The 26043-nt window shown below is 50.0% G+C and overlaps 13 protein-coding genes across 13 annotated transcripts; 5 read left to right on the top strand and 8 right to left on the bottom strand.

Annotated features, from left to right (window-relative positions):
- Positions 1-1260: 1260 nt before the first annotated feature.
- MIND_00855500 (DNase I-like protein) lies at positions 1261-2467 on the bottom strand (the record flags this gene model as incomplete). The annotated part of the gene is made up of 6 exons (XM_037365218.1): positions 1261-1437; positions 1490-1642; positions 1689-1754; positions 1804-1940; positions 1997-2111; positions 2168-2467. 6 exons carry the CDS (start codon positions 2465-2467, stop codon positions 1261-1263), a joined length of 948 nt encoding a protein of 315 aa, XP_037218460.1.
- Positions 2468-2499: 32 nt separating this feature from the next.
- MIND_00855400 (uncharacterized protein) lies at positions 2500-3455 on the bottom strand (the record flags this gene model as incomplete). Its single annotated transcript, XM_037365217.1, has 3 exons — positions 2500-2873; positions 2929-3106; positions 3156-3455. 3 exons carry the CDS (start codon positions 3453-3455, stop codon positions 2500-2502), a joined length of 852 nt encoding a protein of 283 aa, XP_037218459.1.
- Positions 3456-5652: 2197 nt separating this feature from the next.
- On the top strand, positions 5653-6521 carry MIND_00855300 (CoA-binding domain-containing protein; the record flags this gene model as incomplete). Its single annotated transcript, XM_037365216.1, has 3 exons — positions 5653-5820; positions 5872-6018; positions 6069-6521. 3 exons carry the CDS (start codon positions 5653-5655, stop codon positions 6519-6521), a joined length of 768 nt encoding a protein of 255 aa, XP_037218458.1.
- A 1660-nt stretch (positions 6522-8181) lies between these two features.
- MIND_00855200 (CoA-binding domain-containing protein) lies at positions 8182-9044 on the top strand (the record flags this gene model as incomplete). Its single annotated transcript, XM_037365215.1, has 3 exons — positions 8182-8280; positions 8331-8477; positions 8526-9044. 3 exons carry the CDS (start codon positions 8182-8184, stop codon positions 9042-9044), a joined length of 765 nt encoding a protein of 254 aa, XP_037218457.1.
- A 1279-nt stretch (positions 9045-10323) lies between these two features.
- MIND_00855100 (CoA-binding domain-containing protein) lies at positions 10324-11224 on the top strand (the record flags this gene model as incomplete). The annotated part of the gene is made up of 3 exons (XM_037365214.1): positions 10324-10425; positions 10476-10622; positions 10673-11224. Exons 1-3 carry the CDS (start codon positions 10330-10332, stop codon positions 11222-11224), a joined length of 795 nt encoding a protein of 264 aa, XP_037218456.1. The 5' UTR covers positions 10324-10329.
- A 135-nt stretch (positions 11225-11359) lies between these two features.
- MIND_00855000 (uncharacterized protein) lies at positions 11360-12301 on the bottom strand (the record flags this gene model as incomplete). Its single annotated transcript, XM_037365213.1, has 5 exons — positions 11360-11394; positions 11439-11532; positions 11582-11674; positions 11719-11836; positions 11889-12301. The coding sequence occupies 5 exons, from the start codon at positions 12299-12301 to the stop codon at positions 11360-11362; spliced, it is 753 nt and encodes a 250-aa protein (XP_037218455.1).
- A 133-nt stretch (positions 12302-12434) lies between these two features.
- On the bottom strand, positions 12435-15014 carry MIND_00854900 (uncharacterized protein; the record flags this gene model as incomplete). Its single annotated transcript, XM_037365212.1, has 11 exons — positions 12435-12931; positions 12985-13168; positions 13218-13425; positions 13473-13570; positions 13619-13741; positions 13785-13913; positions 13961-14083; positions 14130-14276; positions 14326-14458; positions 14512-14821; positions 14870-15014. 11 exons carry the CDS (start codon positions 15012-15014, stop codon positions 12435-12437), a joined length of 2097 nt encoding a protein of 698 aa, XP_037218454.1.
- A 153-nt stretch (positions 15015-15167) lies between these two features.
- Positions 15168-16298, top strand: MIND_00854800 (Adp-ribosylation factor-like 8b; the record flags this gene model as incomplete). Its single annotated transcript, XM_037365211.1, has 13 exons — positions 15168-15208; positions 15256-15284; positions 15331-15347; positions 15396-15440; positions 15492-15536; positions 15586-15628; positions 15678-15735; positions 15782-15803; positions 15853-15933; positions 15984-16042; positions 16095-16128; positions 16181-16189; positions 16233-16298. The coding sequence occupies 13 exons, from the start codon at positions 15168-15170 to the stop codon at positions 16296-16298; spliced, it is 549 nt and encodes a 182-aa protein (XP_037218453.1).
- Positions 16299-16406: 108 nt separating this feature from the next.
- Positions 16407-17985, bottom strand: MIND_00854700 (uncharacterized protein; the record flags this gene model as incomplete). The annotated part of the gene is made up of 12 exons (XM_037365210.1): positions 16407-16508; positions 16556-16609; positions 16663-16874; positions 16926-16959; positions 17013-17101; positions 17152-17215; positions 17271-17348; positions 17399-17454; positions 17506-17573; positions 17621-17664; positions 17717-17734; positions 17782-17985. 12 exons carry the CDS (start codon positions 17983-17985, stop codon positions 16407-16409), a joined length of 1023 nt encoding a protein of 340 aa, XP_037218452.1.
- A 324-nt stretch (positions 17986-18309) lies between these two features.
- Positions 18310-19095, top strand: MIND_00854600 (uncharacterized protein; the record flags this gene model as incomplete). Its single annotated transcript, XM_037365209.1, has 4 exons — positions 18310-18388; positions 18436-18494; positions 18543-18788; positions 18838-19095. 4 exons carry the CDS (start codon positions 18310-18312, stop codon positions 19093-19095), a joined length of 642 nt encoding a protein of 213 aa, XP_037218451.1.
- A 113-nt stretch (positions 19096-19208) lies between these two features.
- Positions 19209-21548, bottom strand: MIND_00854500 (uncharacterized protein; the record flags this gene model as incomplete). Its single annotated transcript, XM_037365208.1, has 12 exons — positions 19209-19470; positions 19519-19616; positions 19663-19777; positions 19827-19841; positions 19897-20092; positions 20143-20184; positions 20236-20650; positions 20698-20846; positions 20890-20911; positions 20965-21002; positions 21046-21183; positions 21230-21548. 12 exons carry the CDS (start codon positions 21546-21548, stop codon positions 19209-19211), a joined length of 1809 nt encoding a protein of 602 aa, XP_037218450.1.
- A 307-nt stretch (positions 21549-21855) lies between these two features.
- MIND_00854400 (uncharacterized protein) lies at positions 21856-23967 on the bottom strand (the record flags this gene model as incomplete). Its single annotated transcript, XM_037365207.1, has 5 exons — positions 23803-23967; positions 23394-23746; positions 23283-23342; positions 23087-23229; positions 21856-23039 (listed from the first exon to the last, which is right to left on the bottom strand). Exons 1-5 carry the CDS (start codon positions 23908-23910, stop codon positions 21856-21858), a joined length of 1848 nt encoding a protein of 615 aa, XP_037218449.1. The 5' UTR covers positions 23911-23967.
- Positions 23968-24185: 218 nt separating this feature from the next.
- Positions 24186-26005, bottom strand: MIND_00854300 (Isocitrate lyase; the record flags this gene model as incomplete). The annotated part of the gene is made up of 5 exons (XM_037365206.1): positions 24186-24299; positions 24355-24492; positions 24541-25681; positions 25730-25893; positions 25946-26005. The coding sequence occupies 5 exons, from the start codon at positions 26003-26005 to the stop codon at positions 24186-24188; spliced, it is 1617 nt and encodes a 538-aa protein (XP_037218448.1).
- Positions 26006-26043: the final 38 nt, after the last annotated feature.

Below are 26043 nucleotides of genomic sequence, written 5' to 3'. Positions count from 1 at the left end.
TCCTACACAAGACTTGATTGTCGCAGAGAGGTAATTGAACGCATGTGGAACGCCGGGGTACACAAAAGTCCTTGTTCTGACCCCCGCTTTGCGCAACAGCTCGGCATATAACATGTCTTCATCGCGTAACGGATCAAGACCGGCGATCTGGATGACGACGGGCGGGAGTCCGGTATGTGACGGGTAGAGCAGCGGAGAAGCCTGCGGGTCGGTGGGCGGAGTGGCCCCATCGAGGAGTTGGCTCCAGTACCAAACTATACTCGCCATATTCAACAACGGCGCATCTTTGTTCTGCTCCCAGGACAACAGACGGTCCTTGAATCTAGTAATCTTTGATCAGTTTCGTTATGTGGGGCTTATCGGGGGAAGACGCACTGCTCTGGGGGGTGCTGGCTGTGTAAAAGAGCCGGAAACTGGAGAACATGGCCCGTCACGGGGTAGTCTCTGAAGAAGGGGTCGTCTCTGACGCGGTGGGCGACGACTGCAGCAAGATGTCCACCTGCGGAAAGCCCGCCCAGAATAAACCCCTTGGTCAAGTCAGCGGATAAGATATCCGCATTTTTCGCAGCCCATTTCACCGCCGCGAAGCAGTCGTTGACTTGGGTTGGGTGGGGATGCTCAGGGGCTAATCTAATCTCGCGGATCAGATTGTTAGATAAGATAAGGCGACGTTGATGGCTGACCGATACTCGACGTTGAGTGTCGCGATTTGGATGTCGTGGGAGATGGCCCGTAGTTGCAGATCGTCAGTATCGACATCGCCACACATCCAGCCTATTATATTCAGAGCGACAACTTGAACAGGCAAGCCATGCTTATTACCTCCACCATGAAACCACACCAGAAGTGGATACGTCTTCTTGTCCGCACTCGTCGGCACCACGTTCCTAGCGAGGATGGTGACGCCAGGTTTAACTTCAATTGCATGGTTGGCCACTCTATACAACAACTCTACAGAAATCTGGCAACTTGATCAACAACACTAGTTGATACTCACCGTTAGGCGCTCGAGATTTGTATGTCGCACCGCCAATACCATGAAACACAGTCTTGAACCGTTCTCGACGGTCAACAACCTCAAACACTTGTGGCACACCAGCAAATTTGGCTAACAGCGGGGCGAACTCGGGGTCCACTTCGGACAGATAAGCGTGTTCAGCCATTCTCCAACTTGAAGTCAGAGAGAAAGGATTATTGATTAGTAAGGAGAATGCGGCGACTAATTAAGCCGCCTGTGATCCCAACATGCCCCAACTATGCTCAACACAAAGTTATCTTGGCCACTGTCGGGTCGTGGTCGCTCACTCTGTCATTCGCAGTCGCTGCCCAATTATTGACATGCACATGCTCAACCGCGACGCCCTCACAACTGAGAGACGGCGAGAGGAACATATGATCCAATTGCTCACAGTTGTTGTCGAACACGTAGGTGTACCGCTACAGAACGGAAAACATCAGCTATGGTTGCTGCCAGTCGAAAAACACCAACCTCAACATCAGGCACGGAGGCAGCTGATTCAATATCCGTCATCAAGGGTGTAAGCGATGCAAAGACTGAGCGAGTTTGCGAATATTCGTTGAAATCTCCAGCAACAACGATGTTTGCTCGGCGGTCGATATCGAGTATGGATTTAACGAATGCCTATGGACAATGATTGGTAGGCGAGGATGACACAAGACTGACATACCGCAACAGTGTCAACTTGGGCAGTCCGTTGTTGAACGGGTTGGTTTACTGGAGGCCTCGCGTCGCCCTGAGAAACGTAAGCCATTCCATAGCAGGAAATATGGTAAGAGATGTACCTGTCCAGTGCTGCTTCCACCTTTGGAAACGAGATGGAGATTCACAGTGAACAAGGTCTGGCCCTGCGCTGTCCTCCACATCGCAGCGAGTGGCTTCCGGGAGTCCTGCCAAGCCGTGTTATTGGGTTCGATGCGACCTGGGTTGAGGCTTGCACAAATAAGATGTTGTCATCGAAGAAGCAAAGCAGCAAACCTGAGAATCGGTTTGCGTCTGGAATTGACCACTTGAACGGCGTCCAGTGCGCCACCCGCGATATAATACCGGGCGCTTGATATAAGCTCAACTTCTCCGCACGATACAAATAAGCCTATGGCCAAATAGGTTAAAATGGTAAATGACGGAGCCAAGCAAACCGAGTCAGACCTGTCGGATGTTCCCGCCTGGCTGGCCTCCATCCTTGCCGTCAACGGGATCGATATCCACCCACGAGTAGCTAACACCACTAATGTTGGCAATAGCAGCGACCAGCGTAGACAGCGTCACGTTTGCGCTGACTACTCCATCGTCTTTTGAGCCCGAGTTGTCTTGAATCTCTTGGACAAACATGATGTCTGGCGTTAGCAGTTTTGTGGCAATATGGTTGGCGACATCCTGAATGTGCTTCCCAGTTGGCGTCAAGTTTTCGACGTTGTAATCGCCCGACGGTGAGAGAACAACGATCATTGGACGTGGAAACGATAGTGGTCGCAGGAATATCAAAACTTGGGTTGGAAGAGAACGGTTGGTGCTGTTAGCGGGAGAACATAGTACCATCCAAACTGATATGTCACCACCCCAACAATATCAGAAAGAGTTGTGCCAATAGCCACCTTGGGATTTTTCGTTCCATCAAGCGGCTTACCGAGAAGGACTGCCTCGGGGTTCGCATCTGGAGTCCCGTCCGCCCCGAACGTCATGGTCAAACCGCCTCTCGAGTTTTTGCCTGTGACTGGCCAGTCACCATGGACCCAGACCTCGCTGAAGGAATTGGGGTAGTTGATTGCGACCGGACTGGGGATAGACACAAGCTGCCCTTGCAGGGACTGCCAGAAGTCGATGCCATATTTGTCTGGCTGGAGACTTCCGTTGACTGTGTCGACTCGACTTTGGTTGTTGGGTACGGACAGCCAACCATCAGGCTGGACATCCAGCGGGGGAGAAGAACTGCGTAGGCGGGACACGATCCTTTCCTATCACAATGGGCTCAAATGTGTTGTTGGACGAAAGACGGTGGATGTTGGCGGGTGATGTTATCTCGGTCAATAACAGGTAGTCGGGGTTAGCAGCTGGTCGATATTCCGCAACCTTTCCTGTGAGACTGACCTGGAAGACGTTAGTTTTGACCCGTGCGAGAGTGAGAAAAATTGCTCACGATATCTCCAGGAGTAACTTGTGCTAGAGTGGTGTTGCTCGTAGTGTACACAAACAACCCATACGATACTCTCTTATCATCGACAGGTTCACCGCGCAAAATAGAAACCCGAGGAACCCTAAGGAAGAGGTTATGGCCTTGTTGATCTTTATAACCATTTCGCACCTTTGCGGTCACCAATGCAGTCAAATTGACTGTCTGTCCAAGCAATGGCGTGCGTTGAAAGGCGCCGTTGACATCAGAAACCAGAGTCGACCTAGTGGACGACACCAGGGCAAAAAACAAGGCCAGCCACTTCATGGTTGGGAAAAAGGAACGTTCCTGGGTGGCTGGCGCGGCATCCAGTTGACAACAAATATCGAGGACACGATCCACATGGGTGTCGATAGCAAAGGACACATTGAAATTTTGATCTCATCAGAAACGTGCGACATTGTGTTATCAGCGCAGGACTCTGCAGACAGAATGATGTCTTGGGACAGGGCATAGTCAGTTTGACGCTCAGACAACGAGAGAATGCATGTGGCGACTATTGCCGTCGTGTCGTACTAGTACAAGTGTACACCTTGACTGTGCAAGGATCAGCCTAGTGGCAGAGCCATGTTTCAAGAGTACTGGCAGTAAGCAACAATAAGACGACCATTTTTTGTTCTCGCTCAATCGCGGTGGCGTGACTAGCGGTTAGGACGCGAGATGGAATCAGCGGGGATCACGGAGTCAATGTAGGTTACTTGGTTTCTGCGGGCCGTGCTGTGTCGCGAGATGTACAGCTTTTCTCTCGCAACATCATCCCTGGTATGTACCCCTGGCGCTATATCCGAGTCTTGGGAGGAAAGATGAGGAACAGAAGATGGCTAGTCAACTCTCCCGAGGTCGGCGTTCATTGCTCAACCTGAATCACCATCGACCGGTCCACAATATGCGGGCCCGTTTGGAAAAATAATAAATCTGACAGATATTGAGTGAGTGAGTGAGATCGGTGGCGCCGCCACATACTTTGTACGAGAGACAGGCAGTTTCCTTCCGAGACTTGACTCACTCCGAGAAATTCGACCTGCTCGAGAGAGTTTGTCTGGCCCGAGAAACTTTCGCGCTCCGAGAAACCGTTCTCGCTCCGAGAGACCATCGGCAACACAGTTACCGGCTGCCGAGTCACGCGTTACTGTGACGCTACCTGTTCACCGCTTGTTATGTTCTGCTGCAGGCAACAGCCAAACGGCAGCTGAGCGCCGCTTGACGCGGATGGAAAAGGACAATCATTGCTGATGCGAAATCATGGCTATCCAGATTCCATGCGGGGAAAGTAACCATGCAAACCTTGCAAAGCCACAATGCCAGTGACCATCCACATGGATCGGCTTTGCTAGCCGGGCTGGATCAAGCCTCGGCCCAACCCGGCTTGGGTCGGCAGAGCCCGAGGCGAGGCGGGGCACGAAGCTTGGGCGAGTGAAATCCTGACCCGAATTCGGGCGGCAGTATCACTACCATGCCTTTGATATTTCCATCATGAGCTGGTAAACACACCTCTGTTGCAGTCGGCATGAACTCGCCACATGGGTGGCTTCCATCAAGGGTGATCATGAATTTGCCCGGGTTCAGACAGCACTCAGCGGTTGCAGCCTTGTCCGCTACAGATGGTGCAAAAACCTTGCAAAACGGACAGTAATTCAAAGGACCCAGTTAGTGGCACGTGACTCGGTAGCCGGTAACTGCATTGCCGAGGCAGGGAGAAGAGTTTCTCGGACTGCCAAAGTTTCTCGGGGTAAAAAATTTCTCGGATGAGTGAAGTCTCGTAAGAAAACTGCCTATTTCTCGTACAAAGTATGTGGCGCCGCCGCAATCTCGCTCAGTCAACTAATATCTGTCGGATTTATTATTTTTCCAAACGGGCCCGCATACCACAAAGCATTTCCTTGGTAGTAACCTGCCTGAGGAGAACTATCTCCAAGCTCAACAACTAGAAGCTATCACCAGGCCCAGGCCGGGTGCTGTTGTAAAACTATGTACATTTCTCTCAGTGTGCCTCGGAAAAATGCAATAAACTCGAGCGTTCGCCATTCGCACGAGTCAAATGTCATTAGATTTTTCTTTCGCGATCGACCCCTTTTATCGAATTTTTTGAAGTCGTCGACCCTGTGTTATTTCTGGAGCAACGGATCCTTCTGCCAGATAACCGTGCCTGGTTACTGGTTATTTTCAGCATAAAAGCTGACGGACAAGGCGGAGGATCTGACTGTGGGACACAAGGACAGCCTCAGCATCAACTCTCCACATCTATCAATTCCCTGCGCTTGTTTTTGGTCGATTGCTGGTCGAACTGGCCTTTGAACCAGTGCTATGATTCGAATCCGGCAAGGCATAGTGAACAATGTTGTCGATAGCTTTGGCTGTGTGCACCTGCTATCGCGCGAAGGGTATATAATCTGGCGCAAAATGTCCAAATCATCCACAACCCAAGTCACCTACAACCCAAGTCACCTACAACCCACTTTCAACAATGAACAGCATCATCCGGCGTATGATGACCAAGTCATTCGCAACCCAAGTCACCTACAACCCACTTTCAACAATGAGCGTTCTCGAGCAAAAGCAACGACACTTCCTGTCAGCGACCAAATACGCTGTAGTCGGCGCAGGCAACAACACCACTAAATTTGGCTTCAAAGTATGCCCGATATGGTTTCTTGTTGCACCCCCAACTGATAACGCTGTCTAGGACTTGAAATGGTTCCACGACCATGGTAAAGACGTCGTGGCCGTGAATATAAAGCCAGAAAAGGTTCTAGAGCACAAATGCTATGAATCTCTGGCACAACTCCCCGATCCTACGCAGACTGCGGTCATTATAGTGATCCCTCCCAAGGTGAATTTATTTCGCTTACAAGGTAGTGCGAAAGCTCAGTGGGCAACCAGGCAACCCTAGATGTGTTGAAACAGGCTGAAGGGCTGGGTTTATTCGCATTCTGGTTACAGCCTGGCGCTGAGGACAACAATGTCATCAACTATATCGAAACCAATCCTGCATTGGACAACATATCACTGTACGACACCCCACAGTCACAGAGGACTGGCCCAGTTTGTAGCGGTATAGTCGCCGTCGGTGACGCAATTCTTGATTCATTGGAAAAAAATCCAGTCAAGGTTGTCGTCCCTGATGTTGAAGATAGCATCCCTTCTTCACCAGCCAGTGACACATCCACAACGCCAACATTGATTGCAGACAATGTTGTCGCCGGTGTCAAGCGGCTAGTCCAGTCAAGGACACCAACACCACAGCCCAGAAAGTCGCTGAAGCTGGAAACAAGCAATTTCGATAAATCGGTGCACATCATCGACCTTGGTGATGCGATCCCCGGGCTAGCCTGAAAGGTTAGGTTTGATTTAACTCTGTTCAAGGGTTAAACTATAACTTATTACCATTTATGTATCCTTATTGCGAATCCAAGAGAAAATAGTCATGTTCCTTTGGGTAGTTTGACTTGGAAAGTACCTGCAAGCTCATTAGCAACATAGACGAGCAACTGAAGGACGAACATTGGGGTAAAGACGTTATTTCTGGTGTCACTGTTGTCTGGTATCCTATACGCGATAGAGCCCCGTAAATTATGCCTGCAGGAAGTGCGGCATACTGCACACTAGGTCAGTGGCCGCTGGCAAATGTCCAAGAAAACATACCAGTTTGGCCCGTTTCAATTATGGCCTCTGTTCGTCCTTCCCAAGATGACACGCGTGAAACAGGCTTGAAGAAGAGAACACACCAGATGGTTTGTCTAGAGCAAGTTCAGAGATGGTCGAACTGCTTATCGCAACACGCCGCCTGAATATCTTTGCATCAGAACTCGCCTGCGTCAAGCGTCTCCGCGAGTAATGGGCCATCGCGACAGGCTGGGAAAGCGAGTAACTGAATGTCAACTCACAGACCAAGCATACACACTGCTCAGTGAAATTGGTGCCAAATGAATTCCTATAGCCTCTAGCCTCGTTCTACGCTTGTCAACCCAAAAAGTGGTGCACGCCAGCATCCAGACCGCGGCATCGAAAAGGAGTTTGGATCGGAGGGCGAAGAGGTGTTGCACACACTGCACAGTGACCGTTGGTGAAAGGCCATGCCCTGTTTGTTCGCATCATTGTCCGGATCACGTGTCATGTACGCAAGACGGAGATCATGGAGTCAATTTTGGTTACTTGGTTACCACGGGCCGTGCTGTGCCACAAGATACGACCTCTCGTAGCATCATCCCTGGCGCTATACATCCAAGGAAAGATGAGAAACAGAAGATGGCTAGTCAACTCTCAACGTCGCCGTTCATCGCTCAATCTGAATCGCCTTCGACCGCCACAAAGCAATTCCTTGGTAACCTGCCTGGAGAGAACAGCTCTCCAAACCCAACAACTAGAAGCTATGGGCCTATGGCCTATGGCCGGACCGGTGCTGTTTGGACAAAAACAAGTTGCCATGACTATTCTCGATGTCCGGACCAAAAGCTGTAATACCAACTCAACGGGCGATCCGCGTTTTTAGCTCTCTTGGAAAATGCTTTGCATCGGAGAATAGATGGTCGGGTACACACTTCGCTTAGGATGGGTTTGGCACTCTCATTAGATCTTCTTTCGCGATCGGCCTTTCTTTAATTTGGATGAACCTAATTTTTTGAAGTCATCGTCCCCTGTCTTATTTCTGGAGAAACGGATCCTTCTGCCAGATAACCGTGCCTGTTCTATTCTGGTTACTCGTTATCTTGAGCATTGAAGTTGATGCGACACTGATGGACAGGCACAAGGACTTTGATGACGAAGTTGGCGGACAGCCTCAACATCAAGTCTCTGCACCAAACATCACATCTATCAATTTCCTGGGTGTGTTTCTGGTCGAATCCGGCCGCTGAACCGGTGCAAAGATTCGAAGGCATAAGGAACAATATTGTCAATACCTTGGCTGACAATGGCTGTGCTCGCCTGCCGTTGAGCGAAGGGTATATAATCTGTCGCAAAAAGTTCGAGTCATCCACAACCCACACTTCAAGCAATGTACAGCACCATCCAGCAAAAGCAATGTCGCTTCCTCTCAGCACCGAAATACGCTGTAGTTGGGGCATCCAACAATACCACTAAATTTGGCTTCCAAGTATGCCCGATATGGTTTCTTGTTGCACTGCACTGACAAACCTTTTCTAGATCTTAAAATGGCTGCACGAACGAGGCAAAGATGTTGTGTCCGTGAACATTAAGCCAGAAAATGTTCTAGGACTTGAATGCTACGAATCTTTGTCACGATTGCCCGAGCCTACACATACTGCAGTGGTGATGGTAGTCCCGCCCAAGGTGATCTTTTCGCTTTCGAAGTAGTGCGAGAGCTCATCGGAAGACCAGGCGACACTAGAGGTGTTACAGCAAGCCGAAAGTCTTGGCATATTTGCATTCTGGCTAGAGCCTGGGACCGAGGACGAGGATGTCGTCACGTTTATCCAGGCCAATTCGGCATTGGACGACATATCACTGTACGATACCCCACATGCTGTTCAGCCACTCGCAAACGGTGTCCTCCCAGTCAAGAGGATTGGCCCGCCGTGTAGTGGTATAATCTCCGTCGGCGATCAAGTTCTTGATTCGTTGGAGAAAGATGCTCTTGCCAACCCAGTCAAAGTTGTTGTCCCTGATGCTGTACCAGACCAAGTCGAAGCGGAAGATACTAGTAGCATCCCTTCTTCACCAGTCAGCGACACATCCACAACGCCTACATTGATCGCAGACAATGTTGTCGCTGGTGTCAAGCGGCCGGCCCCGTCGAGGACACCAACACCACAACCCAGAAAGTCGCTGAAGCTGGAAACAAGCGACCTCGATAAACAGTGCACGAGATCGACCTTGGCGGTGCAGTCCCAGGGCTAGCTTGAGAGCTTGCGATAGCAGCCTTGCGAGTCGAATGACTCAAATCACCATAAAAATTCGGTTTAATGCCTTTACTTGTTCAAGGGTTGACCAGCCATTATAACTTATTATTATTTATGTATCTTTATTGTGAATCCAAGAGAAAATACTCATGTTCCTTTGGGTAGTTTGACATAAAAAGTGCCTGCAAGGCTATTAGCAGCATAGACGAGCAACTGGAAGACGAACATTGACGTTATTTCTAGCGTCACTGTTGTCGGGTATCCTATACGCAATCGAGCCATGCCTGAAGAAAGTGCGGCATACTGCACACTAGATCAGCGGCATTGGCGTCCATCACGGGCCATCATGGTGGAATCAGCGGAGATTACGGAGTCAATCTACGTTACCACGGGCCGTTCTGTGTCGCGAGATACGAGTAAGTACAGCTTTTCTCTCGCAACATCATCCCTGGCACTATATGGGTCTTGGGAGACGAGAAACAGTAGATCGCTAGTCAATTGCAACTCTCTTGAGGTCAGCGTTCATTGCTCTCGCCATCGACCGCCACAAAGCAATTCCTTGGTAACCTGGCTGGGGAGAAATATCTCTCCAAACCCAACAACTAACAACTAGAAGATATGGCCGGGCCGGTGTTGTTTGGACAAAAACACTATTCTCGATGGAGGTAACGGTACAGTGCAAAAGATGTAATACCAACCACCAACTCAACGGGCGATCCACATTTTTGGCTCTCTCGGCGTGTCTTGGAAAATGCTCTGCTGCGTCTGCATCGGAGAATAGGCTTGAGCGCTCGCCAACGGCCATTCACGCTGGTCAGGTACACACCTCGCTTAAGAAGGGTTTGATATTCTCATGAGATTTTCGCGATCGGCCGCTGTTTACTCCCGATGAACCTAATTTTTGAAGTCAGTTCGTCCCTCTGTCTTATTTCTCGGACTGGAGAATGCCAGATAACTGTGCCTGTTCTATGGTGGTTGCTCGTTATCTTGAGCATTGAAGCTGATGCTACACTGATGGACAGGCACAACGGAGGACTTTGACGACAAAAGTGAAGTTAGCGGACAGCCTCCCCGCCATCGCCAAATATCACATCTATCAATTTCCTGGGTTTGTTTCTGGTACTAGTAGAACGGGGCCGCTGAACCGGTGCTAAGATTCAAACGCGGCAAAGCATAAGGGACAATATTGTCAATACAGCTCGGCTGTGCCCACCTACCGTTGAGCGAAGGGTATATAATGTGTCCCAAAATGCCCGAGTCATCCACAACCCGCACTTTCAACAATGAGCGTTCTTGAGCAAAAGCAACGACACTTCCTGTCAGCGACCAAATACGCTGTAGTCGGCGCAGCCAACGACACCACTAAATTTGGCTTCAAAGTATGCCCGATATGGTCTCTTGTTGCACCCCGACTGATAACGCCGTCTAGGACTTGAAATGGTTGCACGACCTAGGAAAAGACGTCGTGGCCGTGAATATCAAGCCAGAGAAGGTTCTAGGGCACGAATGCTACGAATCATTAGCCCAACTCCCCGATCCTACACACACTTCGGTCGTTATCGTCGTCCCTCCCAAGGTGAATCTTGTTCGCTTTTGAGGTAGTGCGAAAGCTCAGTAGACAACCAGGCGACACTGGAGGTGTTGAAACAGGCTGCAAGTCTGGGTGTATTTGCCTTCTGGTTACAGCCTGGCACCGAGGACGACGATGTTGTCAAGTTCATCAAGGCCAACCCTGCATTGGACGACATATCGCTGTACGACACCCCGCTACATCAGTCCCCAAGCAACAGCAAAGGGCTGCTAAGCCCGCGCGTTGTTCGTCCACCCATCCGGCAGGACACTGGCCCACCCTGTAGTGGTCTGATTCCCCAAGGCAACAAAATGCTTAACATGGCTGGCCCGTTGAAAGTTGCCCCCGCCACCCCCGTCAAAGTTGACGCCGATGCCGCTCCTTCGGAACCAGACCAAGTCGAAGATAGTATCCCTTCCTCACCAGTCAGCGACACATCCACCACGCCTACATTGATCGCGGACAATGTTGTGGCTGGCGTAAAACGGCCAGTTCCGTCAAGGACACCGACGCCACAACCCCGGGCCAGAAAATCACTGAAAACAAGCGATTTCGATAAAACGGGGCACAACATCGACCTTGGCGATGCGATGCCCGGGCTAGCTTGAGACCTTGCGATGGCAGCTTCTGCGAGTCGATTACCGTAAAAATCTCGTTTAATGTCCTTACCTGTTCAAGGGTTGAACAGCTACTATAACTTATTACCATTTATGTATCCTTATTGCGAATCCAAGAGAAAATAGTCATGTTCCTTTGGGTAGTTTGACTTGGAAAGTACCTGCAAGCTCATTAGCAACATAGACGAGCAACTGAAGGACGAACATTGGGGTAAAGACGTTATTTCTGGTGTCACTGTTGTCTGGTATCCTATACGCGATAGAGCCCCACGAATTATGCCTGCAGGAAGTGCGGCATACTGCACACTAGATCAGCGGTAGCTGGCAAACGCCACCAAGAAAACATACCAGTTTGGCCCGTTTTATGGCCTCTGGTCGTCCTTCCCAAGATGAGACGCGTGAAACGGGCTTGAACGAGTTGTCTTGCAGCACGTAGACGCCCTATAGCCATTCAGTAAATTTCAAAAGAGAGCCAAAAAACACACCCGATGGTTTGTCCGGAGATTGTCGACCTGTTTATCCCAACACGCGGCCCAAATATCCTTGCATATGAACTTTATCGCGTCAAGCGTCTCCGCGAATAATGGCCGGTCACGACAGAGACTTAGAAAGTGAGTGAGTGGATATTATCAACTGACAGATCAAGTGTGCTCACCGCTCAGTGAAATTGGCGCCCACATGCATTCCTATAGTCTCCAGCCTCGTTCTAACAGCCTCCTCCGCTTCGTCTGCTGCACTTGGCCGGCCACCCGTGCTCGCTCGTGAGTTGAGACTTGTCGTCGATTCACGGGCTGACGCCATCGCGTCTTTCTTCAATGGATGGGGTGGGGGTACAACTGGGGCAGGAATGAGACCCGCTTCAACCATCTCTGCCTCTATTTTCTTCGACCTTTCCGTCGCAACGGCCGATGACACGCGGAGTGTGTTGACCAACTCAATCAGAAAATAGTCCATTGCCGCCCCGTCTATCTGCCTAAGTGGGGGGTCTGCAAGGGCAAGCAGACCCTGGGGCACGAGTGAATTCGCAGACGTAGAAGACTGGATTTGTGTTGAGCTTCGGGATGCCATGACGAGCGTTTAGATCAAGGTTGGATTCGGCATCAACGTGTTCCCACCCTCTCAGAAAATTCAGTGGGTTGGGTGAAATTAGGCTACGGTATATGGTACATTATCTACTTTTGTGTGTGTTGTCTATATCCCTCTAGTGACCCGCTTCTTTCAAATCTTCTTCTTGTCGCTCTTGCCCGCCTTTTTCAAGCAGCCGGTCAAGTTTCGCAAAGGTGGCCGCAGTCGATTCAGAGACTTGGTCGAAAATGACGTCTTCAGGCTCATATGGCTCGCCCAGCACTATCTTCTTTCGACGTCGGGCATCATGTTCTAGCATTTTCTTTGTGAATTCGCGACCAGATCGTGCCATTTTCCGTAGAGCTTGGACTCGCATATCCGCTTTTCGAAAACGAGCAGGATCAAAGTCTTGTGGTGGAGATTGTGCAGACTTGTCCCCATCTGTAGGCTTTGATTCCTCGGTGGATGCGGGTGCTCCATGGTTCACTGCCTCCCAAAATTGTGGCAGATCTTTCACAGAGACCCCTGTTGGAATACTCCAGGCACGGAATTTACGTTCCATCGCCTGCGAATAGGCTCGATAGATGAGATCCTGTTGCTCAGTCAAGTGTGATAATGACCAATGAATTGTCCCTGTTGAATTTGTGAATAAATTGGATGACATGGGCGGCAAACGGCAAACTGACAAGGGTGCTCAGGTGCAGAATTGATAGCACGATTTCCCGAAACAGGAATGTTATCCAAGAAACTTTGTGTCCTAATGACAAGTTGGTGCATTGGTGGTTGCCCATCGCCAGTCCAGTCCGCTGGCTGCACCCAAACGTTCAGTTCACGTTCTGAGAATAAGCACTCGAACAAGCATTTCACTGACTAGGTCAATCAGCATTATGCAGGCCTACCAAAAAGGAAGGAATATTACCTGCTGAGGAAAACACCCAATGATCTCGGTAGAAATTGCTTCCAGTAGAGAAACGCATTTTTGGAATACGCGATCGCCAGCCGTGGGTTCTGAGCCATATAGGCATTTATCCATTTCCTCGAGAGGAATGTACTGGAAACCAAATGTTCGAGCGGTGTTGTGGTATGCGACGATGACACCGTCCATGTTCCCTATTCGAACTTGGAAGCTTTAGGGAGAATGAGGTCCGATACTCACATAATCCGCCAAACTTACCCGTATTTGAGGAATGCAGACCGAATGAGGTCGTAATATTCTCGCTCGAAACTCTCATACAGACCCTGAGCGTGCTTCAACACGTAGCCCGAGTTTTCCTAGAGGAACTTCAGAATTAAAGATGGTTAAGTTACCAAGGTCCTGACCTCCCAGTTCATTATATCCATTCGTATGGGAAGACATGCACGGGTTTTGATGTCGAATACCCCAGTCCCCGGTAGTCGGGGATCGACGCAGTCAAGCTGAGAGCGCATTATAAACTTGTTTGACTGGAAAACGTCAGACCAGCAACGGTTTTTTTTGATGATTCACCTTCGAATAACGATAAGCTTCGCGGATAGGCTTTTCTTCCGACACAGTTGGGGCCTCGGAAGAGGTCGAGCGCAGGAACTCTTTGAATTCAGATTGCGGCGTGGTGAGGAATTTCTCCAAAAGAGTTCCCTGAGGGAAATTGAAGCCCATGGTCACGTATAGACATACTAACGCACGAGCCAGGTTAAAATGTTCTTGGAAGCGTCGATGTCAGAGTCAGAGTCGATGGCATAGGATCCGTTTTTGTAGTTGAATACTACCGACGTGGGCATACGCTGACCGGGAGTGAAACCTTTGTCCTACAAATGATGAACGCCAAATGTGACTTGAATGTAGATGGCCTACCTCATTTTCGAACGCTTGCCCCAGCGATGATATGTCTACGGGTCGGTGCTCCGATATGAGAAAATAGATATGGCAAAGCATTCCCGAAAGGGACGAGGTGGAACCAGCAAATAAGCGACCCTCCCTTTGTGCTAGTGCTTGCAATTCCTAAGAAGTGTCAACATCTGGTGCGAGTGTATATACGGAGAAGGGACACCTCATCTTTAGAGCTTTTGACGAAGCCAACCAGCTTTTCGAAAGTAAAGTCGTTGACTTTGGGGATGTGTTCTAGATACGGTGAAAAATTGTACACTCTTGATCGGGGATCTTGCAACCAGTGGACACCAGGACTAGTTGAAAGTCAACAAGGTATCGACAATATTTTTGCTTGAGCGATTCTTACTTGAACAGAACACGCTCTAAACCATGAGAAAGAGTTGCAATTGGGTTTTGAGGCGAAAGTGGCTCCAGGTCTGCTTGAAAGTCAATTTTTTGCAGCAAAACTGAACGTCGATATTTGCCTTGTAGAACTGGCCCATCCATCGGGTCTATGAGCCCCTCCACACTTCGTTGGACTTTGAGCGGAACGATGGGAACTATCTTGGGGTCCGGTACTTTAACTATGGTTGGGTTTGAAGCTGCTTTCCGTTTCGCCATAGCAGGATCCTTGTGTGGTGGTAATTGTCTCTTATTTGGGTTTCCAGGCACGAGTGCTAAACTATTCAAAACATTTGCTTGTTCGTATAGGGTGCAACACTTACTGTCTGGACCCCAATCATCCTGCTGCCATGTCACGGACATTTCGTTAGAAACTGCATCCAAGGCATTCAACACCTTAGTAGACTCTTCCTGAGTTTGACGTAGCGCGAGCTTCGAGGTCGCAATAAGAGGTTGTGAAGAAGTCATGAGAAGTTCAGACAAGCGCCTGACGCCCTCATTATTTTGTCGGGTGGTGGTTTGGGAGAACAGGCGTGTTCCACGAACAACAGCCCGCCTCATCGACGCGCGCAAAGAAGTCGCGGTGTGACGAAAGCGTGACGCGCGTCCTTCGTCGAAACTATGTCGGGCTTCTTTACATCCTTCTTCCAGTGGCTGAGCGGGTAGGCGGCTTAGCTTATCCAAATGCCCTCATAACCACTGCAAACAGTATATTCTTCTTGAAATCGGCTGAAATAGGTGCGATAGCTATATACCTTCCCCACAGTGACTTAACGACCACTAGCCATTGTCGGACTTCAAGTGCTGTTTCCCTGAACCAACGAAGACTCGCCTTATCCCCGTCTGTAGGCCTCTGGGAAGACCTCTTTTGTTAACGTTATCGGCTCTGGCCAGGTCAAATATTCTTACTGCGAAAGCCCGCAGCTTCTCACCACCGACTAACAGTGGAGCGAGGACGTGGTTCCGACCGTGGGATTCATATTTCGCAAGGTATGGTAACTGTGGTAAATCTAGACTGTCCGTCATTAACTTCACATAGGTTCGAAAGGGCAATGTGACTCTGAAGATTTGGGATGTTGCGGGTCAGCTTGCCAATTGTCCTTATTACGCGAGTTTCGACATACCTTTCAGGTCAACCGAAATTCCGCTCAATGTGGGAGCGCTACTGCCACGGCGTCGATGCCATTGTGTATGTTCTTGCTGATACTACACTCATCCGACCTTATCATTTGCAGATTCATTGTTGACTCGGCAGATGTACGCGTCTTTCTCGCGTCTCTCCAGCGGCAACCCAATCATTTCACAGCCTGAGAAATTTAACACTGCCCGTTTCGAACTCCACCAACTCTTGAGTCAGTCAGCACTAGGTGGTGTCCCTCTGCTTGTTGTGCGTTCTCCTCATCTCAAATGGGTTATCTCTCTGACCCTCTCCTGAAGTTGGGCAACAAGAACGATCTGGATGGTCACGTACCAGTCAAAGAACTCATTCGTGATCTGTATGCTGCCATCTAATTCTCCGTTCCCTTCTATTAAGTTCTCGTTCTACAGACAACTGGACAAAATCACCGACCGTCCCGTATCTGTAAGCCTTCCCTTCTCATACCCTTCACGTGTTGAATCTGAATTATTCGTAGTGTTATTCGGTACGCCCTTCTCAACGGCCTTGATGTTACTCATGTGCTGCAGTGTTCGATGAAGAGTCAACATAACCTTGACATCGTCCTACAATGGCTGTCTGGCCGAAGTCACTGAAGACACCAACATCTTTCGGGTATCGTATGGCATCTTGTAATACTTAATGGACTATGGGAGCATTGTAACGCAAGAGCAAGAGGTATATTCGAGTATGCTAAGGTAATTTTATGGGGTAGGACCATGAACATTGCGGTTCCGTTCAGGTTCGCTGCGTCGTTTGGGATTGGTGATGAAAATATTGTCGCCCTTGGTGTTCAAGAAGGAATACTAAAGAAATGGGTGAACAGCAGCATGCTAGCAAGAGTCTATATCACCTCAGCTAAGTCTGATGTGCCTGGTCGATTGTAGTTTTGGTAGACCAAGTTGGGCTGGTTGTGTTGTGGATCATTTTTGACTTGAGCTAGTGAGCAAGAGCACGCACCTCAGTCCAAAACGGACGAAGGCCAGCAGCCTCAAGGGATTCCCACCACGCCAAATATTCCGCAAACGACAGATTCCACAGATGGATTTCAAGCTGCAGTTGTCCAAAAGGCAGAGGCTTCCCCGAGGCGATATAGGGCTTGACAAGCGCAGTCAGCGTCTCAAACTCCCACCGCTCAATATCAATCTTCAGAATGTCGATGTGCGTGTGCCCTACGTAACAGGAGTTCAATGGAATGAACAATCAGCGGCCAGGAGACACACCGTTCATTTTCATGAGCGTCTCGAGCGTGTACATCTAACAGCAATTTAGGTCTTGGTTCGCCTCCAGCCAACGCCAAAGAAAGTCACCTTGGGATTTTCGTCAGGCTTGTCGCTTCCTGCTAAGCCATACTGAAAGAAGTGTGTTCTGCTCTTCTGTAGAAGGGGAATTTCGGGTCCTGTAGTGTTGATAAATGCCCCGCCTCCATAAATATCAATAGCAACTGACCAAACGAGCGGACGCTGAAGTCGTAGCCCCATATTTGGCAATGATCTGTGTGAGCTAGGATTTCCTAGAAAGATGTTTCAGGGGGTGGTGCCTTTACCTACATAGGGAGGAGGACGAACTGCTTCGAAGCTGGACTCGTAATTGATGCCAAAAGAGTAAACAATGCAATCGGGCTTTTCTTCCACACGAGAAATGCCCTAGGGAGGGAGAAATAAGATAGAGGTTCAATCAGGGCACAACGACTTACGCAAACCCACTTTCCACCGTCACCAAGCGCGCCGAGTCGTGTAATCTCGTGGGGGCCTGGTGGAAGGCTTATGAGTGGTCAAACCACCGAGGGAGAACAGGACGCACAGTTATAGGCAGCAGGGAAGAAGTCCCATACTGTATATGCGGGCCAAGGGTCTTTATCAGGCGGGAACCTGTAAAGGAGTTCAGATGCCTGAAGGCTGGAGTAGAAAGACCTCACAGTGCGACGTCGTTGGGAGTTGGGCCATGTTTCTTGATCAGTTCCTAAGCAGAGTGTAAACCTATCGCATAACCGTTAGCCTATCCTCAAACCCACCTTGCGGTCTTCGAGGAGCTATGGACGCGTTTAGACAGCGAATATGGCTGGTATATGGACCGTACCTTGTTGTAAATCTTCTCGGAGCGTGTAACCCGGCTCGCAAGTTCATCGTCGTCTAGCGACGAATAATATGAAGCAGAATCAGTCGACGAGGAGGTGAACTTGGTGAAAGGAGTAGAGCTGCTGCTGGAGGGCCAGAAGAAATAGAGACATAAGAGGCCAACGAATAAGAGCACGGTTCGTGGGTTACGCCACGGAGCAGCCATGGTGCGAAGCAAAGCTTCCTTGGCTGGTCCATTGACACAACTTTGAATTGATTGACATCTTTCATAAGGTCCCAACACCGCAGTATGGCACCGCAGCCATTCCCCTCAACATTCTTTTCTCCAACCTGCCTTTGTGTTCTTGTGCTTTGGCCATCAAACAATAAAATAAACGTCGTCAAGACATTCGGCGATGAATCGGCGGTGTCTGTTCAAATAATATATCGAGTTACGCGTTAGGCTCCCACGTTTCTATCTCTCTCTCTCTCTTCTCCTGCGTTGACCGCGAGGTGCTTGCAATAATTCATTCAGACGAACGCCTACCCCATGCCTTTTGACTTGCCAACCCTTCGGAAGATTGCGTATGGCGTCTTTGCATTTTTCTCCTTCGTCGTCTTTTGCTTGAGTGAGTACTATGCCACCTTGATTCTCGCGGGACTTGAACTTTCTTAGCTATTGCTCGACTTGCCTACACAAACAACTTGCCGCGTGGCGATCCATTAAACAGAGGTGTGCCACAGTGCTCTGTCACTTTCGCCGCCGACTGACCACCCTGACAGGGAGGAACTTCTATGGCAAGACCTCGACACGCGTCTCTCCGTCACCCAGTGTACTTACTCCATCTTCCAGACCCAGATATTGTGGAACTGCTGGTGACCTCAATGATGTCGATGGCGTGGGCCAGTTTCCTCATCTACACCATTCATAAGCGTGTGGAGGGCAACCTCGTGTCGACATTCCGCGGCGAGCTCGTCGGCCTGGCTATCATCTGGCTGTTCTGGATCGTTGGGACATCTATCGCCACCGTACGTTTGTTGATACCCCCCCTACTCACCGTTGATCATTACATCACAGACTTTCTGGGGAAACCTCGGCTTCTGCTCTGAATTCGAGGCCTGTCGCGTCCTCTCCGCCATCGTCGCCTTCTCCTGGCTGGCATGGCTCACTCTGACTTTGATTTCTGGAGTTAGCGTCACCTTCATCATCGCAAACGGCGCATTGCTCGAACCATTGCACGGGCAATGGATTCCTGCTTTGCCACGAGACTTAGAGACTGGCAGCCAGTACACGGAACGCAACCCTCGCTCGCGTCCTGTTTCCACTGGTGCCTAACTGTATTATATAAGGGACTTTCTCTGGCACACTCGCTTTTTTTATTTGGTTCATTGTACACGACAATAACAGGACTATCGTACAAATTTGAAACACTTACACTTCTTCGTTCTTCAAGCGCTCTCAGTCGCTTCCTTGGTCTTCAGCCAGATTCCGCCCTCGGCATACATCGTCAGATGTATCTTTGGACGGAATTTGTCCATGGCCTTGCGGCCTTCCAAAGCCGCCCAGTCTGGATTTGGTCGCGTCTCTGGCCGGAACGCCTCAGTGTCGAGATGAAACTCGGAGAAGTTCTGCAACAACCGAATGAGAATGAACGACATCTCATTATATGCGAATTGTTGGCCGAGGCAGATGCGTGGACCGGCGTTGAAACTTGAGTATCAAGTCAACAGTGTGCTTGAAAGGGGGGGGACTACTGACGGGAGGAATTGGAACGAATTCTTGAGCAGGTATTTCTTGAGACGATCGTCAAGCCAGCGGTCAGGATCAAATTCTTCAGCGTCGGGGCCCCAAAGGTCCTTGCGTCGGTGCATCAAGAAAACGGAGTAGGGCACTCTGGGCAACGTTAATAACACAAAAGTTCGATATCCAAGGGGAAACTTGCTGGGTTTTTGCTGGGATGTAAATCGGTTTCTGGGTAGGGTCGGGTGAGGGCCAGGTTGTTTCGTTGATGCTTTCCCTGATATGCCAGTCAAAACTGTCAGGATTGCTTGAGGAATTTTACCAACCTGACGTTGAAAGGTCTGCAAGGTAACATGAGTCAAGCTGGGTCATAAACCAAATCGAAGATGATCATACACAGAGGGATAAAGTCTCATCGTCTCGTTAATGACCGCGCGCAAGTACTTCATGTCCCGAATATCCTCGAGGGTGGGTCGGCGAGTGGGTCCAACATGTTGCAGGATCTCCTCGCGTAATCGGGTGGTGACATGAGGATATATGGCCAAAAAGTACAGTGCCACTGTTGTCGTCCACTGCGTTGTGTCTTTGCCGGCTGCATACCACTTCAGTAACATTCCGGGTGGAAATAAGGATAAGGAGGACCGATCATAATATTCAACGTTTCGTCTTTGATAACTTTGGGGTCTGGGAGACGGTAAAATCACAACAGCCGAACCTGAGAGGAAAGAGACAGACCAGAGGTCATGCCCACCAAGTCATCGAGGAGGGTCATGCTCTCAGCAGAGTCTTCTTCAAGCTCTTTCTTGTCTAGATCTTGCTTCAGAGCGTCAGCGACGCGCTTCTTCTCCAAACGGTCCTTAATGATTGGGTCGATGTACGCGCTGACGATCTCCATTGGGGCTGCTGTTTTGTCGTACCACATCTCCATTAACGGCCAAGTCCATCCGACTCTGGCGCGGTTCGCAGTATGCCACATAGTCTGGTTGAAAGCTTCCATGAATTCCATGGCCACCCGCGCATGGACGGGATCAGCTTCGGGTGCGACAAATGAGGCATTATGGGGAAAGGGTAGGCTTGCATGCAAGCTATGGACGCAAGAGCCAAAGAGGAACTCAGTAGCGGAGTCCATGGTAAAGCGACCGATCAAATCCTGAAAAGTCAGCTGGGAGTGACTTGGTTGACAAAATTTTGACCAACCTGGAAGTCGATCGCGTAGCCGGTCTTCATACGGTTCTTAATGAGGGCAATAACCTGGTCAGCGTGCCTGTCGAAGGTCTCAAAATGACTGATCCTGTCCCGACTGAAGTATGGACGCGTTAGAGTGCGATGGAACTTCCACATGTCGCCTGAGAAGCTTCAGATGAAATGCGAGGGTGTAGTGTATTTTACCATCCGAGTTGAAAACACCAGTCTGGATAGAGTAGATCAACACCATGTCTTGACATTGAATCTACGAATACTTACGCCAAGGACGCTGCGCATCCCGAATTGGAATTTTTCGCCTAAGGATTGGAGGAAATGTCCGTAACTTTGAAAGGAGGCTACCTTTGACGTAGTTGTTGAAGTCAGTAGCCAAGATTTGCTTGATATGGTTGGGCTCGACGGTCATGATGATGTTGTCGAACATAACACGCAGGTCAACTACTGGCCCACATTCTTCCAAAGTCTCGCGGAGTCCGTCACCTGTTAGTCTTAGTACAACGTCAACAACAAGGCCATGAAAGATTACCCGGATAGCCGTTCTTCCAAATTTCCATCATTTCAACCAGTAGGTCGAGGTTTCCTGGGAGCTTTCCACGGTCGGACGTTGGCGCTACCCGGGCTCCCAACGCTGCTGCAGCGCGAGCATGACGGATATCACGAATCCAAACACGAAGGGCAAGATAAAGGGGGAAACTAGCGACAGTTGCCCCAGCCAGTGCCCAGGTTGGGATTGACTTCGCAAAGAAGTATTCGGCCAGTTGACGGACCAGTGCGGCAGAGCAGACAATAGGTATACCTAATAAGAGACCATTCTTGAGGAGAAAAATGGCACCAGGAGCATACATGATGGTGGTGGAGAGTCAAGCAATGCAACACAAACGCGCCACTTAAAAGAGTTGCATATGATAATGTCAAAACCCTCAGTCAGCTGACCCCGTTTGAGATAATTGATCTGTAACTGTTGACCGACGGAACATTCCGTCAGCTTCATCGCCAATTCAGTGTTCACCCATGCCAGCTGATGTAGATATGATGGCTGGGACATGCCGCATAAAAAAAGTGGGTTTAAAACCTAACCTGAACTCGCTCCGTTTGTTCGAGTAACGGAAAGCCGTTCCTGAAATGAAGCGTCACGTATCCACATAATATGTTTCACCTAGACATAAGTTTTTCGTGCAACTCTGCTCCCCTTAGCTTGGCCCTCAAATACTCTAGGCGAGTCTCATATCGACCCGCCACCTCCTCCCTTCTCCTCCGCAAATCATCCATCTCCTGTCCGAAAGCGCGCTCCTCGTCCAGATCCACAGTGAGTATAGGCTCATCTTCATGCACCACACCCATCGTGCTTCTGACTAAACTCGTTGTGCTTGTACTACTTGGGCCGAGTGACATTCCAAGCGGTAAGGGTGGTACTGGTGGAGCCAGTCCACCAGAATGGTGATTGGTTGTACCATCACTTGCAGCCCTTCGCGGCCCAATACCCAACCGCGACGAACCCATACTAGAGACCGAGTTTTTGCGGTCAAGCGTTCCACCACGCAATGAGCTTGTGGCATAGCCTGAATCAGAACGCGAGCTATAGCCATGCATAGACATCGGCCCTTTGGCTTTGTGCCGACTGGTTCGACTTGCCGATGTCCCAGCCGAAGTTGCTGACCGCATGGAGGCGGTATCGCTGACATTGAGAGAGTGTTGATGAGACTGGCCAGGAATAAGTGTGGCTACAGAATCTCGTGGGCCCATTGCTGATGTTCGTCGATGTTTAGTAAGCGTAGATAGCTCCAGACCGTTAAACGCGTCTAATAATCTGCGAGCCTCAGCTTCGACCGCTTGGATTTCCTTGCGCAGTGCTTGTGCCGATTCCGGATCATCTGCGCCAGGAGTTGGTGGCGGATCGGCGCTCATCCCCGCATATCTGCTTTCAACTCCAGGTAGTCGAGTTGGAAATGATGAGGGAGGCATAGGAAGCTTGCGTATTGAGCGAACTGATGGGGCGGTACCACTCGGTTCGACTGGCGACGCGAGTGAAGTCCCAGTCCGACGAGACGAAATAGAGACTGCGTCTCCGCGATCAGTATTCAGAGATGAATTACTCTTCTTCTTGGAAAGACGCTTGATTCGGGTGGCAGCCGACTCTCCCACGGCTGAAGTCGAGGAGTACACACTGGAAGCGTCATCTCGAGATGAGCTCTGGCGGCCAGTAGCGCGACGAAAGAGGCTTGCAACCCCTGAAATGGATGATCTTGAGTTGGTAGAAGGAGCGTAAGAGGTCGTTGGCCGGTCAATGACGAAGTTAGAGGAAGTGGAAATAGATACACGAGCGGAATCTATCGAGGCTGCGAGCAATCAATTGGAAGAGAATGGCCTTGGAAGTTATGCTCACGTCGTTTGCCCGTTGTTGCAGTGGATATACGGACAGAGCGTTGGTGAGATGCTATAGGTACAACGGGGGTTTCGGTGGGGACAACATTGGTGCTCGTAAACCGCTCGAAAAGATCTTGCCTCAACAGGCGATACTCGTCGTCGCTAGAAGCATATGTCAAACTAGTTTGCCGTTATTCGTGCTAAAGAGGACACACTCGAGTAGACCCTCCGAGTTGGCTACAGCAAGCTCATTCAACCGCTGGGCAAGGGTCGCGCTGGGAACCGAATTAGTTCAAACAATGGAATTCAACCAACCGTGGACGAACGTGATATTGTCCGACTGCTTTGGGGGCGTAATAAGCGACGAAGACGAGGTTTTGGTACCAAGAGCACGGGAGCGCGATGCGGGGTTGCGGGTATCAGTCGATTCTGGTGAGGAAGAAGGCGGTTGCATTGAACGTCTGTTTGCGTTTGCTGCCATGCTTCCATTGCTAGACTTGGCTGGTTTCGAATTATTGTTCGGAGCGGGATTGGGATTACGCAAGGCTGGTGAGGATGAACTGAGCTTGAGCTGCAATTGTCGATTCGCGATGGGGGTGGCAATGGGTGGCGACAACGTCTGGGCAACCGAACTCGGCTGCGAGAACATAGTCTGAGGTGAATCGCGTTTACGGCCATACTAAAACACAAGTCGTTTGAGATGGACCCTTAGCTTTTAGATTTGGCCCCACTCACTCCTTGGAGTCGCGAACGCAGGGATTTGAAGCCAGTTTCGACGGGTATAGGTGGGCGGAAATGGGTATTCTCCTTGGGCTCGTCCTTTCTGGATGTGAAAAAGCCCATGCTTTCATAGTGGGGGTAAGAAAGGGACAAGGTATTGGCGGGACCTGTCTGTTTTCGGCTAACTTCATGTTCACAGAGACTCTCAATCATCACTTCTTGCTTTACCCTTCTCTAACTTAGGCTCATCGCTTTCCCAGCCTCATTTCCACGAGCTAACCTCGTTGCACACCGTTCTCGACTTCTTGTCTTGTTTGCCGCTCAAAAATGTGCGTAAGTTTGTTGACGTTATCACAGATTCAAAAATGCCATCCGTCCATGCTATATGAATGAGAGATCTACAACTTTGCTGCAAACTGCGACTCAGTCACACCCTTCCCCATCGCTGCAGTCGAAGAAACACCTCCAGTCACCGTCTTGATTAGGTTGTCGGCGTAGTCTGCTCCACTCCACTGAAAAAAACCGGTTAGCCTCGACAACACTTCTCGGGAAGCGACATCTTTTCACCTTTTGATGCGTCAACACGTCAGTGCCGATTTCGCGTTCCTTGCGCTGAACCAGTTCCACGTATGCCTTCATACCGGTCTTCGCATACTCCTTAGCGAAGAGGTCCGAAATATAGGCGTTGGAATGCAATCCACCGAGCTATAAGCTTGATAAGCAAGCACTGGAAACCTGAAGAGAACAACAAACCGTGATGAATTGCCAGACGAAACCCAGCTTCCCTAGTTGCCAAACATACGATTGCATTTCCTGCTCGCCCAACCCAGCAGCATCCCAGTTGAACGAAGGGCTCAAGTTGTAAGCCAGCCAATGACCTGGCCGCGCGGCATGCACACCAGCAGCAAACTCTTGAGCTTGCTTCAGAATTGGGCTTTTGGTTTCCATCCACAACAAATCGGCGTATGGCGCAAAGGCAACCGCGCGGACGATGGCACACTGAGTTCCCCCTTGGTATCGGTAGTAACCTTCACGTGTTCGAGGGCTATCCCAGTCCCAGTATGGTACCGTCTTCAGCCCGAATTCCTTTTGAGCAATAGAAATGGCAGCAGGATAGGACACATGGGCGACTCGTTTGATGAACTTGTCGACTGTGCTCGCCGAAACACCTTGTTTCGAAAGAGCATTGGCAAGAGTTGCCGGGAATAATTGCAGGTTGGCGGCAGCGATCCAGTCATCCTCAATCTTTTGCAATTGATCACCGACTTTTCCCTTGCGCTCAGCTTCCACCATGACGGAGTTTAGTGGAGGTAGCGATGGGTTTGTGCTGCCTAGAATGAAAGGATGGTCACGCTCGTCGATGTTGGACGTGATTAAAGTTGCCGCTTCGGAGTCCGTTCGCGCAATGGCGAGGTTTTCGACACCCATAATGTCGTATTGGAGGCGAATGGCCACAAGACGGTTGATATGCTCTGAGATCGGGACAAGTACTTTTCCTGCCATATGACCGCACTTCTTCGTTCCAGGAGCTTGGTCCTCAATATGAATTCCAGCAGCACCCTTCTCGACAAACATCTTTGTCAGTTTCATGATTGCAGTGAGCCCTCCGTGACCAGTATCCGCGTCGGCGACAATGGGGCGGAGATAGTCGATGTACGGGGTCTTGGCAAGGTTTGCATCCGACAAGTTGGAGCGAGCTTCGCGTTGTTTGCGGTCGTGGAAGAGTTGCGCCATGAAGAGATGTTCCACTTTGTTGGGGACAGTGTTGGAGGGGTAGTCAGCGAGATCAGGGCCAGGCTCATTCGTGCTCGATGCGGTACTTGACGACTGCCAGCCCGAGACATAGACAGTCTCGAGGTATTTTGCCATCTGGGTGACCTGGACCGGATCGAGGCTAAAGAAGAATATGGCTTTCTGTAGCGAGGAGGTGTTAGACACTCACGCGCCATAGGTATGAGAGGGTGTGCCTCGCTTGGCGTGTTCAGAGAGCAGGCCCCAGAGTTTCTGGCCTAGCGCATTGGATGGATATTGGATGGGGAGCGTTCCGCGCTTGGAAACAACGTCTGCTGCGGTGTACGGACGAGTAACGCGGGCGAATCGAGGGCTCTACAACATCGGCAAGTAAGCTCCGGTCAAGGAAGTTGTCATAACCACCAACCTTCCACCACTTTTCGACTTCAGCGACCTCGCGGGCAAAGTTAGCGCGCTCTTGGGACATGGTGGTAGGAAAGAGAGAGACGGGATGGAGCAACTTGA

The sequence above is a fragment of the Mycena indigotica genome (genome assembly GCF_014461135.1).
Source record: "Mycena indigotica strain 171206Taipei chromosome Unknown Mind.scaff0007, whole genome shotgun sequence".
Taxonomy (NCBI): domain Eukaryota; kingdom Fungi; phylum Basidiomycota; class Agaricomycetes; order Agaricales; family Mycenaceae; genus Mycena; species Mycena indigotica.
The sequence above is the reverse complement of the archived record's forward strand: the minus strand, read 5'-3'. Positions and strand labels throughout refer to the sequence as shown.